Here is a 16474-nt window from a genome sequence, read left to right on the forward strand (position 1 = left end):
CTACAAGAAGGATGTGGATAAATTGGAGAGAGTCCAGCGAAGGGCAACAAAAATGATTATGGGTCTGGAACACATGACTTATGAGGAGAGGCTGAGGGACCTGGGATTGTTTAGTCTGCAGAAGAGAAGAATGAGGGGGGATTTGATAGCTGCTTTCAACTACCTGAGAGGTGGTTCCAGAGAGGATGGTTCTAGACTATTCTCAGTGGTAGAAGAGGACAGGGCAAGGAGTAATGGTCTCAAGTTGCAGTGGGGGAGGTTTAGGTTGGATATTAGGAAAAACTTTTTCACTAGGAGGGTGGTGAAACACTGGAATGCGTTGCCTAGGGAGGTGGTGGAATCTCCTTCCTTAGAAGTTTTTAAGGTCAGGCTTGACAAAGCCCTGGCTGGGATGATTTAATTGGGGATTGGTCCTGCTTTTGAGCAGGGGGTTGGACTAGATGACCTCCTGAGGTCCCTTCCAACCCTGATATTGTATGATTCTAAGGCCAATGGACTTCAAAAAACAGAAAACAAATTTGGAGAACTGATAGGTTAGGTCCCATGGGAAGGAAATCTAAGGGGAAAAGGAGTTCAGGAGGACTGGCAGATTCTTAAGAGATATTAAAGGCACATCTGAAAACTGTCTCAATGCGAAGAATAGTAAGTAAGAGTTCAATATGGCTCCCTCGGGAGCCCTTTAATGACCTCAAAATGACCTTGGCAAACAGGTCTGAAATCAGCAAAATGAATTTCAGTAAAGAAAAGTGCTGTTGGAAGGAAAAATCAAATGCACAACTACAAAATGGTAAATAACTGGTTAGGTGGTAGTACTGCTGAAAAGGATCGGGGATTATCACAAATTGAAGATGAGTCAACAGTGTGATGCAGTTGTGAAAAAGGTTAATATTCTAGGGTGCATTAAAAGGAGTGTCATTTATAAGACATGGGAAGTCGTCGTCCCACTCTACTCAGCACTGGTGAGGCCTCATCGGGAGTACTGTGTCCAATGCTGGGCGCCACATTTTAAGGAAGATGAGGACAAACTGGAGAGAGTACAGAGAAGAGCACCAAAAATTATAAAAAGTTTAGAAAACCTGACCTATGAGCAAAGGTTAAAAAACCTGGACATGTTCAGTATTGAGAAGAGAACCTGTTAAGTCTATAAATACAGTATGTTACGGGCTGTTAGAAAGAGGACGGTGATGTTCACCAGGTCCACTGAAGGTAGGACAAGAAGTAATGGGCTTAATCTGCAGCAAGGGAAATTTAGGGAAAATGTTCTAGCTATAAAGGTAGTTAAACATTGGAATAGGCTTCCAATGGAATCCCCATAATTGTAGGGTTTTTTAAGAACAGATTGGACAACCGCCTGTCAGAAATGATCAAGGTATAGTCCTGCTTCAGCACAGGCGGCTGGACTTGATGGCTTCTCGAGGCCCCTTCCCACCCTACATTTCTATGATTCATTGTCTTGACCCCTTTCCGTCTTCACCTTCTGCATACTGTAAAGAAAGGGAAATTGGAGTGTTGCATGGTTCAGCTGGGTGCTTGTCCCATTCCCTGTTGCTGCTACTGGGCAATGGGAGTGGCCAGGGGATTAGTTGACACATGGTTGATGGAAGAGGGGAAGGAGAGATACAGTCTGCTTCCCATGCATGGCAGCCATTGCAAGGTCCATGTTTCATCTCTAACATACCCACCCTTTAATTAGGATGCTGGATCTCTGGGGTCTATACAGGTTGTCAGTTTTGGGGTCTGGAAGTGACTTTTCCCATATGGTGAAATTGACACAAAGCTGTATGGGTTTTTCATGTATTCAGGAGGTCTGTTTAGAGGTGGGGGATGTTGAATTACAATTATCATAACTTCGATGGGTTCAGAAGGGTCTAAATGAGGGCCCTAAATCCATTGAGCTGCTTGGCCATTAGCTCTGGACACACATGGCATGGCAAAGGCGGTATACCTCCATGTCTTCTGCATATTTTGGCTCCCCTCATCTCTCCTACCTCCAGCATGAAGGTGGGTCAGGATCCTAGAACTGAAGATGCATAGTTTTCACACTCACCCCAGCTTTATAGTACATAAGGGCCACCAGTGTCCATTGGTTCATGCTGGACCACTCTATCGGGTAGTTTGAGGTGGTTACCCCAGTCAGGTAATAAAGTCACGGCCTCTGCATTTAACCATATTACGGTGTCTGTGGCTCACTGTTTCCATGTTCACATCAATTGTTCGCTGCAAGTACTTTACCCTCTAAGCTCTCTCTAGTGACCTAGTTAGAGGACAGCCAAAACCAGCTTCTTTACGTGCTCAAGTAGTCTCCACTGAAATAACTGGCATACTCAAAGTCAAGCAGCTCAGACTGCATTGAAAAGACCTTTCAACTAATTTCATACTACATTTAAACTGAAGTTATAGTTCAGATCATCTCAGATGATATACTGCCAATCTCCATCTCTCTGGTCTAAGGCTGCAATGGAAGGACTTCAGTGCTTTTTAAATATTTTAAAATGTAATCAAAAAACTTCCTTAAAGTGTAGAGGGAGTGGTTCTATTCGCATGTACATTGTACAGCTGTGGCAGCTGTACGAAGGTATTTAATTCTGTTTATTTTCAGATACAGCAGCATCTTGAGACTACCAAAGCCTGATTCAGTTTCAATCTTCCAATATGCACACAGGAGCAAATCCTGCCGCCTTAGCCCATTCAGCCATAGAGGTTCCTGCCTGCAGCAAAAGTGCTGCAGTTCCACTACCATGTGGGGAGGGGGACATGATGCTGGGAATTTCAGCAATCTCTGTGCACTCTTTTGTGTATCAAACTCCAGGTCCATTGGAGCTCGTTTTGCACTGATGGAGAGGGTCTGGGAGAGGAACAAAACCAAGGCTGATGCATCAGTGATGAAACTCAGTCCCATGCTGGAGGCCACCAAAGTCTATACATCACTTAAGTCTCATGTAAGGATTGTGATGGTTTAAATGAAGCTTAAGGGATGCACAGATTCTGTGCTGGCCCTTTACATAGGGGTGAATTTCACCTTATGAGATTTCTTTCCTTTGGATTGTGGGGGTACAACAAATTGCAGGTCCTCTGCAATTTAATTATCTCTGGGGAGTTTTCTCTCCATTCACTTCTGACTCCTAGAGGGTAGAATTTTGATATAATCCACGGATGGTATTTTAGCATGTTCACTATAACTTCTACTCATTTCATATTGCCCTTTAATGTAGATGCTGAACTTCGGACAAGTCTGCTCTCTTTGCAATACCACAGTGAAAAATGTTACACTTAAGACGCCATACTATAAAACTAACACGATCTGCTGTTGTGATTATGATTCATGTTACCCCCTTACAAGACCCAGTTTAAGAGCTATATCATGTTTCCCTCCATGGTATGACAGGAGAATTAGTAAGGTTATTTGCTTCTGATCTCAGGAAAAGACAGTTTTGGATAAGCATTTTCTCCTCCCAACTGATCCATGGTGTGGCACTGGAGTCATCTGCAAATGAAGCTAACTGACTAGCCTCCCTGTTAGTGTAATAATTATCCCCAAAAGGATGGGCTAGCTCAGAGAGAAGATGATGAAAGAAATTCTAGTGTAAACACATTTTAGAAATGTACTTTCCTTGTGACTCTTTCGCAAAATAAGACTGCTCCTCACTGGTGAAGATAATAGCTGGAAACACAGAATAAATTAAAGCTGCCAAATCAAGAATTCAAGTTAAGAACCCACAGATGGACTGGTAATAATAAATGTGAAAGCCATGGAACTGAATCAGCTCTCAACTAGGGGAGCTGCCAAAATATTTTGTGGCCAGTTATCCTCTAGGAAACAGTCCTACAGTCAGTTTTTTCCTATCTGCCTGAAAAAAAACTTGTTTTACATAAACACTTAAATCTTTCTTTAACAGTGTTTGTCCACTCCTGCATTATGCTCATCTATGATTGCTAGCTAAGCCCAAGTCACCAGCTGCTCAGAGCAGGCAAAACATATCTAAAGTCCATTCTTCATTCACTTACCTCTGCTTTGCAGCTCAGCTGTAAGTTGCCTTTCTAAGCTCTCTCTCAGTTCTCTCTCTCTACAAAGCTCCATCTTTAACTCTTTCTTTTCCTGTTGTATCTGTTTTTCCTGGACTCGTGCATTGTCCACAGCTACTTTCAGTAGACCCTAAAAGCACACACATACATCAGCCTTGTGAAAAATGACATTTAATCTCAATGGTAGCATAAAACATCATCATTTGATCCTATCCGTGTGAGAGAATAGAAAAAATTATGACAGGAAACTTGTATACTTTTGCACACAACTGAGGAGATTAGGCAGCTATATCATATTCTAATTCTATGAGAAACTTTGGGGTGTGGACTCATTCAAAATAGCTTTTCCAAATTGATCCCATTGAGGTTTTTTATCACACGAAAATGAAACTTAAGTAGAAGACATATGAGGACTCAAGAAACACAAACATAGAGAAATTGCATATATGTATACGCATGTTCTGGGGGGAAAAAACCCGAAGAGAGACATATTACTGCTGTTCTGAAAAGTTTAACTCTTGCACTGCATTTTAAACAAACTATCAAGTGTAGTTAGCATTCTTCGGTTTGCTTCAAAAAAATCTCATTAAAATAGATCTGATTTTACAGATTATTCTGAATCCATAGGAATATGATTTTGTAGAATGTATGAATTACTAAATAAATGGGAATGCTGCATAGTCATTCTTTATGAGTTAATTTATCATTATGTATCTCTGGTCCCGATAATTTACCTGAATGTTGGTTAATAGAGTTTCTACTGATGATAAACCGTCAGCAAAAAGAAATGGTGCAGGGAATCCAGGAGGCAAGGTCTGTCCAGCCAGTTGGACTTTATCTAAGGTTGGTTTCATTACTGGAATAGCAATTTGGACCTCTTCTGTAAAGACATATTAGAAAGCAACATCAGAAAGTTAATATATTGGCAATGGCAACCTTCTTATACAGGCAGGTGACTGAAATGTTTAAAGGCCAGGACTTAATTCACCTTGAAATCAACTCATAACTATTATAGCAAAATTGGCATTGTTTGTCTTACGGCAACAAGGATTGTGATTATGGTAAGGCTGAAAAATAGAACAAGTTAAAGAAAAATCATGCTGAGCAGCCTGGAGGAGGTGCACAAATATTGTTATACCCCAGATGTCAGTATATCACAGAATTATAGCTCTGTTACTCAGGTCACTAGATCTGAACGGTTTATCAGAGAACAATGAAAAGTAGGGTTTTTCTGTTACAACCAAAGAAATCCTCTATAGTCAGGGAATTTATCATTTCTCCCTCCCTTTAATTTTCTCCTCCCAGAGTCAACAGTATAATCAACTCAGTTATTCCCTCTTGCCTGGATGACACTGAGTCTCAGTTGTAGGTGAAATGTCAGTGCAGATTTTCCTACATTGCCCCTCCATGATGTAAAAAGTTAATCTCCAGAGAAGCAACATCATTTAAAAATATTTTTCACCAATCTGTCTGAGCCCAAAACTTTTTTTTTTTTTTTATGAATTAACACTGTCACTAATGAATATTGCAGAGCAATAGTTTTCAACCTGTGGTCTGCAGACCTCTCACGGTTCACAGCCTATGTCTAAGATTTCCAAAGGGATCTGCACCGCCATTCAAAAATTTTTAGGAATCCACAAATGAATAACATTTGAAAACCCCTGTTCCAGAGCAATATGTGACATATTACCTCTTTTTAAACCCTCCTCTACACATACTAGCTTTAAGTATCAAACTTACTGCTGAAACCTATGGAACAAAAGTCTTCAGTCAGTTATTTTACATCAGGTGTTGTGTTGTATGTTCTTTGAATCTGCAATATCTAGAAATATATCTCTGTAGTGTTCCTGTGGAATCCATGAAATATCCCTTTAATTCCTTTGGCAGTTGCAGAAGTTATAAGAACATCTTCACAGCAATTGCTTTTTATAAAGCTTGAAACTAATATATTGATCATAAATTCATGATGCATGTGTTTTCTAAAGGCAATTGCACAACCAATCCTGATAGTTTAATTTGTCAAGTGCCTTGGTCATATTAATTCTAAGATTTACAATTAGATCAGATCACATTTACAGGGCTTTCCCCCCACCATTTAAAAAAAAAATCCAGAGGGAATCAGTACGTTGGTTACAAATACTATGACAGAAATTAACCTGCAGGTCTTTACATTGGTAATATTATATAGCTTGAAAAACAAATTCCTTAGGCATCTCTTGAACAAGCTAACGTGTTACGTTTCTGAAATACATTTGCTGACAACTAACCCAGCAGTGCTAGGAGTCTTCCTGTATTTGCTGAAATCTATGTTAGGGAGTATTTTGTCTTCACTGTGTGAGAGCATTAAATGGAACATCTTCACAACGATGCCTCAAGTATTAATAATAACAAAAGCCTACAACATATTCACATCTTTGTAGAAGCTGGATTTGTGTCATATAAATTATCTATTTTTAAACAACTGTGGTTACATATTCAGACCACTGCGTTCTTACTGATTCAAAGACTATATACCGTTTCTCCTGTTTAAATATTTTATATAAGAAGTAGAAATCTTAAAATTAATTGATTAGCTGTTGCATATGATATAACACAGAAATGACGTTTATTGTACAGAGTTAAGGCAGACTAAACAAAAGTGGCATCTCAAAAGGAGAGCAATACATAAAGTATGCATAACAGAAAACTGTAACAGCTTTAAAATATCTAGAAATCTCTCCTACTTGGAGATGAAAGTAATACTATTAAATTGGCTGAAAGGAAAATTACTATTGACTGTGAAGACAGGTTTCATGGTCTATGGTTTGTAATGTTGCTATACAGTAGATTGAAGTTTCAAAATAGTATTACTCTTCTTTAAAGAGATAGACACAGCTAAATTAGGTGCTGCTTGCTGCAGTGAGGATCAAATGCAAAAAGAATCATATTTCATCAGACCTAGTCAACACCAGGAAAATAAATAGAAATATAAGAGGTATGCAGGCAATGATTCATTTTGATAATCTGGCCCAAGAGAGACACATAGAGACAGCACACAGATCTAAGCTTCTGCCAAAAGACAAATAGGACACAGAGGGTGGGAATTGGGATGACAGTGTAGCAGAGGTCACATCGATTTTCAGCAGCAGTTTTCACACAGATGAGATAACCCTGGACTCTATTTGGCCCATTGTTCATATCCTACCTGTCCCACAAGCAATAAATTTCCTAGTCCCAGAAAAAGGGCAGTAAAGAAGAAGGATTCTACTTATGACTCCTTATGATTAAGTTTTTGTGCTAACCAAACATGCTTTGCAGACCAAGGTCACATTGCATGTTAAAGTCTGTAATAGCTGAAAACTAGTAGAAGCATATTATGTTTTAGCGTATATGGGTGGAAACTGTCAAACCATTCATCATTTTTTTCTGATTGAAATCACACGCTGCAAAGATGAATGATAAATGCATTAGAAATCTATTTCAATCTTGTAATAGGTCTTCACATCTGAATGGTGTCTACATTTTGTGCACAGCCTGAATAAGTGCACACAAAGGCAGAAATTTATTAGCGAGGCTTGGGAAATCCTAATTGACAAAGTAATTAAAAAGTGGGCAAGTGCTGGAAGCATATTTTGTGGGTTAAATAAGTACATATTTTTATAGTAAAAGGAGAAAAGGTTTTGACTGAAACATTTTGAATTTAAAGCCCACTAGAACTGTACATATTAAAAGCAGCATTCATACATATAAAACAATAGAATAAACAAGAAATACAGCTGGGTACACTACTATCTAACCAAGGACACAAAACCTTTCCATTTATTGAGGCAAAGTGAAGCCTGCTTTTATTGAGCCTGTTTGTTAAACCTGGCACACTTTGTAATAGCATTCAGGAGTCCATTTAGAGGGCAAGTCTTTTTATTTTAATTTCTAGCTTGGGGCTGTGCTGACGAGACATAAAGGAGGGCAAGAATTATATTTGCAGAAAAGAAATATACAGTAAATACCAAGAATGAATTGAATGCTACTCCTGAAAATTACATTTTAGATGGCTAAAAAATTTTCTGTAGATCCAACAGACCACTGTAGTTCATCTTCTGACTCACCAGCCTCTTGCCCAGTCCTCATTGCAAAGTGAAACTCCAGCCTATGGACTAAAAATCAGGACTGGAAATAAATGCTATGTAACCAGTCTCCAACCTGACAGTGCAGTGCACTACCAATAGGCTAGTCAGTATTTTTATTAAAGAAGAAACCTGCTAGTTAAGCACATTCTTTTAACTCTGTGTGATATGCACCTCACACACTTGATAGACCACGAGTATGAAAACAATCTCGTTCCCTTCCATTCACATCCTAAAACATTATTTATGAGCCCACCAAGCTGGCACCCGTTGCTTCTTATTGGCTAATGTCTACACACATCTGATTAATTTTGTTACTCTATCTCCTCAAGCCAAGCAGCTACAGTGAGAGCCTCAAAGGGTTTACAATTGAGGTGAGGCGACAAACGTGGGTCTGGGTTGGGGAGGCAGGGTAAAAAAAATTACTTGTGTAGGGCTTAGCCCTAGGTTGTCAGAACTAGCACAAATGTAATAAGTTGAGACACTCTACCAGCAACATTGGGGCTGACGCAGCTGCATTAGCCCAGAAGACTATGTGTGACCATAAGCACCCCCTTGATGCCAAGTGGCAGACGGCCCACCATACATTAACTCATATCAGGTCTGACACACACAACACACAGTTGTCATAATATTTATCTAAAAGCAGCCATATAAGGGATCATACATAAACTGGTGACACACTGGGGCAGACAAATCATTGTGTGATGTATGTATGGGTAGTCGAGTGAGAGGGTTTTTTTTTTTTAATATGTGTGTGCTGTAAATGTGGTCTTAAAAAACCCTGTGTTTGGGAGGCAGAGCATGCAGGAAGCCTGACAAAGCAATGTGGATTTCCAGTCTGACCAGCTTGATTACAGACAGAGGACAATGAATGTATATTTACATACATATAAGGTAACCAATATCATCAAGCAAACAAGCGGAGGAAACAACTTAGTAAACATGCCAGGGGACATAGTCTGCACCTCAGGATACCTTCCTGGCTCTCACGGTGGAGACAATGGAGTGTGGGTAACATAAGGGGAGGAAAAAAAGCCTTTTTTTAATTAACCACCATGTAGGGCGCAGCACCTTATGAGTCTGTGAAAGTTGGAGCCTCTTGGCCTGAAAGGAAGGAGCAGCTGGTAACTAGCTTAAGTGAGAAACTGTTGTAGCAAAGATATAACTTCCTAGACATAAGTTTTAGTCCCTAGCGTTTGTAACCATACCAGTCTCTTTTTCTCTTGCTGCGTATTACTTCAATTTCTGGTCTTTATTAATAACGCTATGTAGGCAATGTGCCCTGCTTGTGATGGACAAAGACTTCTCAAAGGTTGTCAAGAAGAAATTAAGAATAATCATGATAGTGATAACTCTTTGTATATTTTTTCTCCAAGTGATGAAGTGGTGGAAACCTACATCCTTACAAGAAAGCTGTAGACAGTTGTGGTGTTCTTTGAATGGGGGACGGGATTGAAGATATAGTTACAAATACTTATTTTCCTTCTGCACTGACTTACTGGGATACATTAAAATGTCCACTACTGAAAACATTGTTCCCTTTCAACATTTTTTTTAAATCAAATTGCTCCCTATTTTAGGGTCAGGTCCCATATGTTTCATTAAAAGAAAAATATTCTGCAGCAGTGTATTCTCTCCTGTACCTATTTAAGAAAAGATGCCTGCAGTTGTATACAGTAGGAGGTGTAAAACACAGGAATCATAGAATATCAGGGTTGGAAAGGACCTCAGGAGGTCATCTAGTCCAACCCCTTGTTCAAAGCAGGACCGATCCCCGACTAAATCATCCCAGCCAGGGCTTTGTCAAGCCTGACCTTAAAAACTTCTAGGGAAGGAGATTCCACCACCTCCCTCGGTAACGCATTCCAGTGTTTCACCACCCTCGTAGTGAAAAAGTTTTTCCTAATATCCAACCTAAATCTCCCCCACTGCAACTTGAGACCATTACTCCTTGTTCTGTCGTCTGCTAACACTGAGAACAGTCTAGAGCCATCCTCTTTGGAACCCCCTTTCAGGTAGTTAAAAGCAGCTATAAAATCCCCCCTCATTCTTCTCTTCTGAAGACTAAACATCCCCAGTTCCCTCAGCCTCTCCTCATAAGTCATGTGTTCCAGTCCCCTAATCATTTTTGTTGCCCTCCGCTGGACTCGTTCTAATTTTTCCACATCCTTCTTGTAGTGTGGGGCCCAAAACTGGACACAGTACTCCAGATGAGGCCTCACCAATGTCGAATAGAGGGGAACAATCACGTCCCTCGATCTGCTAGCAATGCCCCTACTTATACATCCCAAAATGCCATTGGCCTTCTTGGCAACAAGGGCACACTGTTGACTCATATCCAACTTCTTGTCCACTGTAACCCCTAGGTCCTTTTCTGCAGAACTGCTGCCGAGCCATTCGGTCCCTAGTCTGTAGCGGTGCATGGGATTCTTCCGTCCTAAGTGCAGGACTCTGCACTTGTCCTTGTTGAACCTCATCAGATTTCTTTTGGCCCAATCCTCCAATTTGTCTAGGTCCCTCTGTATCCTATTCCTACCCTCCAGCGTATCTACCACTCCTTCCAGTTTAGTGTCATCTGCAAACTTGCTGAGGGTGTAATCCACACCATCCTCCAGATCATTTATGAAGATATTGAAAAAAACGGCCCCAGAACCAACCCCTGGGGCACTCCACTTGACACCGGCTGCCAACTAGACATGGAGCCATTGATCACTAACCATTGAGCCCGACAATCTAGCCAGCTTTCTATCCATCTTATAGTCCATTCATCCAGCCCATACTTCTTTAACTTGCTGGCAAGAATACTGTGGGAGACCGTGTCAAAAGCTTTGCTAAAGTCAAGGAACAACACGTCCACTGCATTCCCTTCATCCACAGAGCCAGTTATCTCCTCATAGAAGGCAATTAGATTAGTCAGGCATGACTTGCCCTTGGTGAATCCATGCTGACTGTTCCTGATCACTTTCCTCTCCTCTAAGTGCTTCAGAATTGATTCCTTGAGGACCTGCTCCATGATTTTCCAGGGACTGAGGTGAGGCTGACTGGCCTGTAGTTCCCAGGATCCTCCTCCTTCCCTTTTTTAAAGATGGACACTACATTAGCCTTTTTCCAGTCATCTGGGACCTCCCCCGATCGCCATGAGTTTTCAAAGATAATGGCCAATGGCTCTGCAATCACATCTGCCAACTCCTTTAGCACTCTCGGATGCAACGCATCCGGCCCCATGGACTTGTGCTCGTCCAGCTTTTCTAAATAGTCCCGAACCACTTCTTTCTCCACAGAGGGCTGGTCACCTCCTCCCCATGCTATGCTGCCCAGTGCAGTAGTCTGGGAGCTGACCTTGGTCGTGAAGACAGAGGCAAAAAAAGCATTGAGTACATTAGCTTTTTCCACATCCTCTGTCATGAGGTTGCCTTCCTCATTCAGTAAGGGGCCCACACTTTCCTTGACTTTCTTCTAGTTGCTAACATACCTGAAGAAACCCTTCTTGTTACTCTTAACATCTCTTGCTAGCTGCAACTCCAGGTGTGATTTGGCCTTCCTGATTTCACTCCTGCAAGCCCAAGCAATATTTTTATACTCATCCCTGGTCATTTGTCCAATCTTCCACTTCTTGGAAGCTTCTTTTTTGAATTTAAGAGCAGCAAGGATTTCACTGTTAAGCCAAGCTGGTCGCCTGCCATATTTACTATTCTTTCTACACATCGGGATGGTTTGTCCCTGTAATCTCAATAAGGATTCTTTAAAATACAGCCCGCTCTCCTGGACTCCTTTCCCCCTCATGTTATTCTCCCAGGGGATCTTGCCCATCATTTCCCTGAGGGAGTCAAAGTCTGCTTTTCTGAAGTCCAGGGTCTGTATTCTGCTGCTCTCCCTTCTTCCTTGGGTTAGGATCCTGAACTCGACCATTTCATGGTCACTGCCTCCCAGGTTCCCATCCACTTTTGCTTCCCCTACTAATTCTTCCCGGTTTGTGAGCAGCAGGTCAAGAAGAGCTCTGCTGTGCACCTACCTTTTAGAAGAACTGGACATCTACAACTCTAACTGAAGTCAATGGACACGGCTGACTAGTACTACTGTGTCAAAAATATCTAGTCTCCCTGTACTCAGATTTAGGCCCTGATCCTCCAAAGGGGTGCACCCACAAGGATACTTATGCCTCAAAGTCAGTGGAACTCTTGATAATTTATTTTAGTCGGATTCTCATCAAGCTGAGGGTTGACGCCTGTGGATCCTCGTGTAGGCTCAGGCCCTCAAACTCATGCAGGGCTGTTTATCAAAATGAAGATTTTGTTTGATTTTTTTTTTTAATCTTGGCAGCTCCAATGTGTCCTTAGTAAGCCATGGGATCCGTTTCCACTGTGGAACAGATAGTAAAGAAGGTGTGTTTATTTCAAACACGCATGGAATATATATGAAGTCTGCAAAGACAGTTATCTGTCTGCAATGACTTAACCGCTCTGCAAACCCTCATTGCTTCTCTGCCAGGAGGTGAGCAGTTCTTTTCATTAATGAGAAAAGTGATGCCGCCTCCTAACCTGGCACAAGTCAGAGAAATTTACTGCTTTAAGCATGTGATTCAGGTGCCAAATTTAAAGTAACTCCTCTTTTTTTTTCTTTATTACACTCCCTGAATGCAGAAGCTCAATGAGGGCAATTGGGGTGCAGCTGATTATTCCAGTACACCAGCTTTAAATCAAACTTGGGTCCATTTAAAAAAGGGCTCTATATCACTTTATGTCACAATAGTGTTTTTCACTAGTGCACTTTACAATAAACCCCCCCCCCCCACTTTAACCATAAAACTTAACCATTATGTGTGAATTTTCAGGTTGCCCTAAAAGCTTTGGAAGCTAGCATAAAACAGTAAAGCCAGCTATCCTCCACATCACCTTATTCAGTTCTCTTGTGCTTTTCATCCACTCACTCTAAAAAATCAATTTATTTTGTTTTGAAGAAGTGTTGAATAAAACCTTGTAATTGTTTTCAGCACATCCAGGGGAAAACGTAGATCACTTCTATAACACTTGAAGCAATCTGAAGGCTTAAGAAAAGCAGACTATTTGCAGTAGTAAATAAAAGAGAGAAAATAGTGTAAGCAATGCATATACTGCCCTTTCTATAGAGCTGTTTTCAGGAGTTATGAGGGTACATTTACCAGGAGGATTTTATAAAGTAGGCACTTAGGAAGTATTTCAATGGAAATACGAGTCAGAGATAGCCCTGGAATGGAAAACTTGACTAGAATAGGTTGAAATAACAATTTGCAATTTGTCTTTAGCTGTACACTCTTTAACCAGGGACACATGGATAATTATACAGATTTGACATTTACATCAATGGGCTCTCATTAGTGACACTGAACATTATACCTATTTATGTTGCACATATTTAAAATATACTTGGCACTTACAGTAAAAATGCGGGGGGGTTATTAATTTAAAGCTTAACAAGGAAAGAATCAAAGTTAGATGATATTTATTTTGCAATATTGAATAAGAAACTGAGGAACAATGCATACTGTTTGGTGGTGTCAAGCCTGGGAAATGGTCTTGCGAGGTGCTTACAAATAGCTTGAGTGTAAAACTCGACATGCAGGGTTTAATAAAAATAAACTTCAAAAAAATCCCATCACCACCTGGGTATGGTCCTGTTCTTTAACAAAACTCCTAAGTACAAACAAATTCTACTCATACAATAGCCACTTCCTATAAAATACTTACCAAACAATATATTAAATAATATCCGACTATTTACTTTCATATTTAGGTTCTAATAGGAGTTATGCAGCTTTTGTAATTTGGATGCTGAGTTTTGAACTGATGTTACCTTAATGGACCTTTACAAAGCAGGTTGAAAACTCAAGTACTATCAAATTTTATTTGCCAAATGACAACTTTCTGAAGCTTTATTAAAATAACAGGCACCCGCTAGTAATATTAACCTTGCCACTCCCCCACACAAATATACAATTATTATTTCTAGTGACCAACTACAAAAGCAAGGATTTGAATTATGCTGTAAAAGCCAAGAACACTTTTAATACAAAGCTTTCCAATGATCTCCCCATTGTGGATCAGCGGGATGCAAAGCAAGAGGGGAAAAAAAAACTATGGTGCCTACAAAATCTTTCTGTATTAACTCTTTCCTATTCAAATTGACATGTGCTTCTCATGGTAAGGTTTAGGTTTCACTCCTGTCAGACTATTCTTCCACTGAGATTTAAACTCTTAGATGAGGTTGGGTGAGTAAAACTTGCCAAGAAAAAAAAAAAAACTTAAAATTTTCTTGGCAGATTCAGCCTTTTTCTATTAATGTTGAGATTATTTCTTCAACTATTTTGTTGCAAATATTTATGACTCCATATGGAGCAACAGATGTTTAAGGGAAGGCATGGCAGAAAAGACTTCTTTTTCAGCAATTACTCTACCACTTGTTATCATACTGTAGGTGTTTTTAAGTGCCTCTCTTTGCTCACTGCCCTGTCCTCTCACATACTGTAAGAACGTCAGTTTACATAATTAGTATAATAACTTCAGGCCCTATCTATACACAGAGGGGAGTAGTACAACAGGCGGTAAAGATCAGGGAGGATGGGGAACTACATGCATCGTTCCCTCAACCCTATTGGAAAATCTGCTCAGAAATTAATATAGTGCAAAGCTATATTAGCTCCTTAGTGGAGGAAACCGTCCCCCCATGCCTTTAAGAGATATTCTAGGGGCTACACCCAGCGGCGGAAGCCATACCAGGAGCCATGCTGACAGGGAACCAAAGCAGACCAAGAGGTATCCAGGGGACATAAGGTTTTAGACTTTGAATTCTTTCTTTCAGAGGAGTTGCCTGCTGTGATGTAATCAGAAGGTTCTAAGAAAACGTCAGGGGATAAAATTTAAAGCAATTCCCTTTCTCGACCCTGAACCAAAAGAGGCAGTGATCTGGCTATTCATTAACATCTCATTCACCGTAATAATAATTTGGCTGTTTACCACATATAAACAACATATTTTTGTAAAGGTTTTCCATTTTGCCACCATATTCTTTCTCTTTAGCCCTTTCTTCCATAGTATCTATGGCAACAATGTTACCAAACAGAAGCAAGGCTGCAATATTTTAGATAATGCAGCGCTAACCTTTCAAGAGTAACAAAACTTCAATAATTTAAAACTAAAAATCAAGTTGGGAAAATTTAAATATTTTTCTTATTTACAAAAGCAAATCTAGTGTATAGATCCTTCCTGATCCCCATGACATCCAGGGCCTAATTTTAACCCAACATTGCATACATGTTTACACTCCTACTTGGCACCCACACAGTTTCATCTGAAGCGTTGGGGATTTGGACACAAAACTAGCTAAATAACTGCATCACAAGTTGTCTACCTAGCCAAGTGTCCATACAAATCCCAGCTTTGTATGCGCGTGTGGTTGTGTGCTGAAAACAGTCCTTCATTGGTTCCTGTGAAGTCTATGCTACTAATCTCTGTTCAAAACAGACTGGAATCAAGACACTTGGTATCTTCCAGGGTTCAGAAGTAATCAGATCTGCCACAGGGAAATCTAACAGGCTGTGATATTATTCTTGTAGAAAAGAATGATAAGGAACATCATCATTCCTTGACATCAAAACATGGAGACTGGATATGTCTACACAGCCCAGGCTGACAGACTCAAGTCAGTGAAACTCACAGGTAGAGCTCTGAAGCATGGGGAGTGGGTGGACTTTGGAGCCCAAGCTCCAGCCCAAGTTGCAACTTTAAAGTACTGTCTACACAGCTATTTTTACAGCAGTGTTAGCAAGATAACCACCAGTTGGCACCTCTAGGTGCAACCAGAATATAAATAATAATTAGTAATTACAAGCCTCACAAAAAAATTCCTTTCTAGGTAACAAGTGCAAGCATTATTTTGCGATAGATTTGTTTCATATATAAACACTTTACATTAGATAGTTTATGATAACACACTTGATATCTCACATCTCTTAAAATGGTGCCCTACTACTATCATTATTAATTATTATTATTATTATTATTATTGTTAAGTTCTATTTTTAATGTAGGTGCATCAACAGCAGTTAAACTTTCAGAATCCTTCAAAATATCTGAAGCAGTCTGAAGACTGTATTTCCTACTCCTGGGTAATTATTTCTGTTGTATTAAGGTTTATTTTACAACTGTATGAAATAGGTTATAAAGAACAATTCTGCTATTATGTCCTCCGCTGCTTAGGCTTCATAAATATTATATCCCACACCATACATTAAAGCCAAGCAGTGGAGAAAATAAGAGTGGTAGTAATCTCCTCCACTGATGTAAAGTACCCTTAATAAAATAGGGGTGTAT

General features: G+C 40.1%; 1 protein-coding gene across 4 annotated transcripts in view; it reads right to left on the reverse strand.

Annotated features, from left to right (window-relative positions):
- Nucleotides 1-16474, reverse strand: part of DACH2 (dachshund family transcription factor 2) — a 465751-nt gene that overhangs the window by 18746 nt on the left and 430531 nt on the right. For all 4 annotated transcript variants that reach the window (XM_048864443.2, XM_048864441.2, XM_048864445.2 and 1 more), the window contains 2 exons: nucleotides 4758-4903; nucleotides 4006-4153 (listed from right to left, as the gene is read on the reverse strand). In XM_048864443.2, the coding sequence (XP_048720400.1) occupies nucleotides 4006-4153; nucleotides 4758-4903 (294 nt within the window). The remainder of the gene's footprint in view (nucleotides 1-4005; nucleotides 4154-4757; nucleotides 4904-16474) is intronic.

The sequence above is a fragment of the Caretta caretta genome, chromosome 9 (genome assembly GCF_965140235.1).
Source record: "Caretta caretta isolate rCarCar2 chromosome 9, rCarCar1.hap1, whole genome shotgun sequence".
NCBI lineage: Eukaryota > Metazoa > Chordata > Testudines > Cheloniidae > Caretta > Caretta caretta.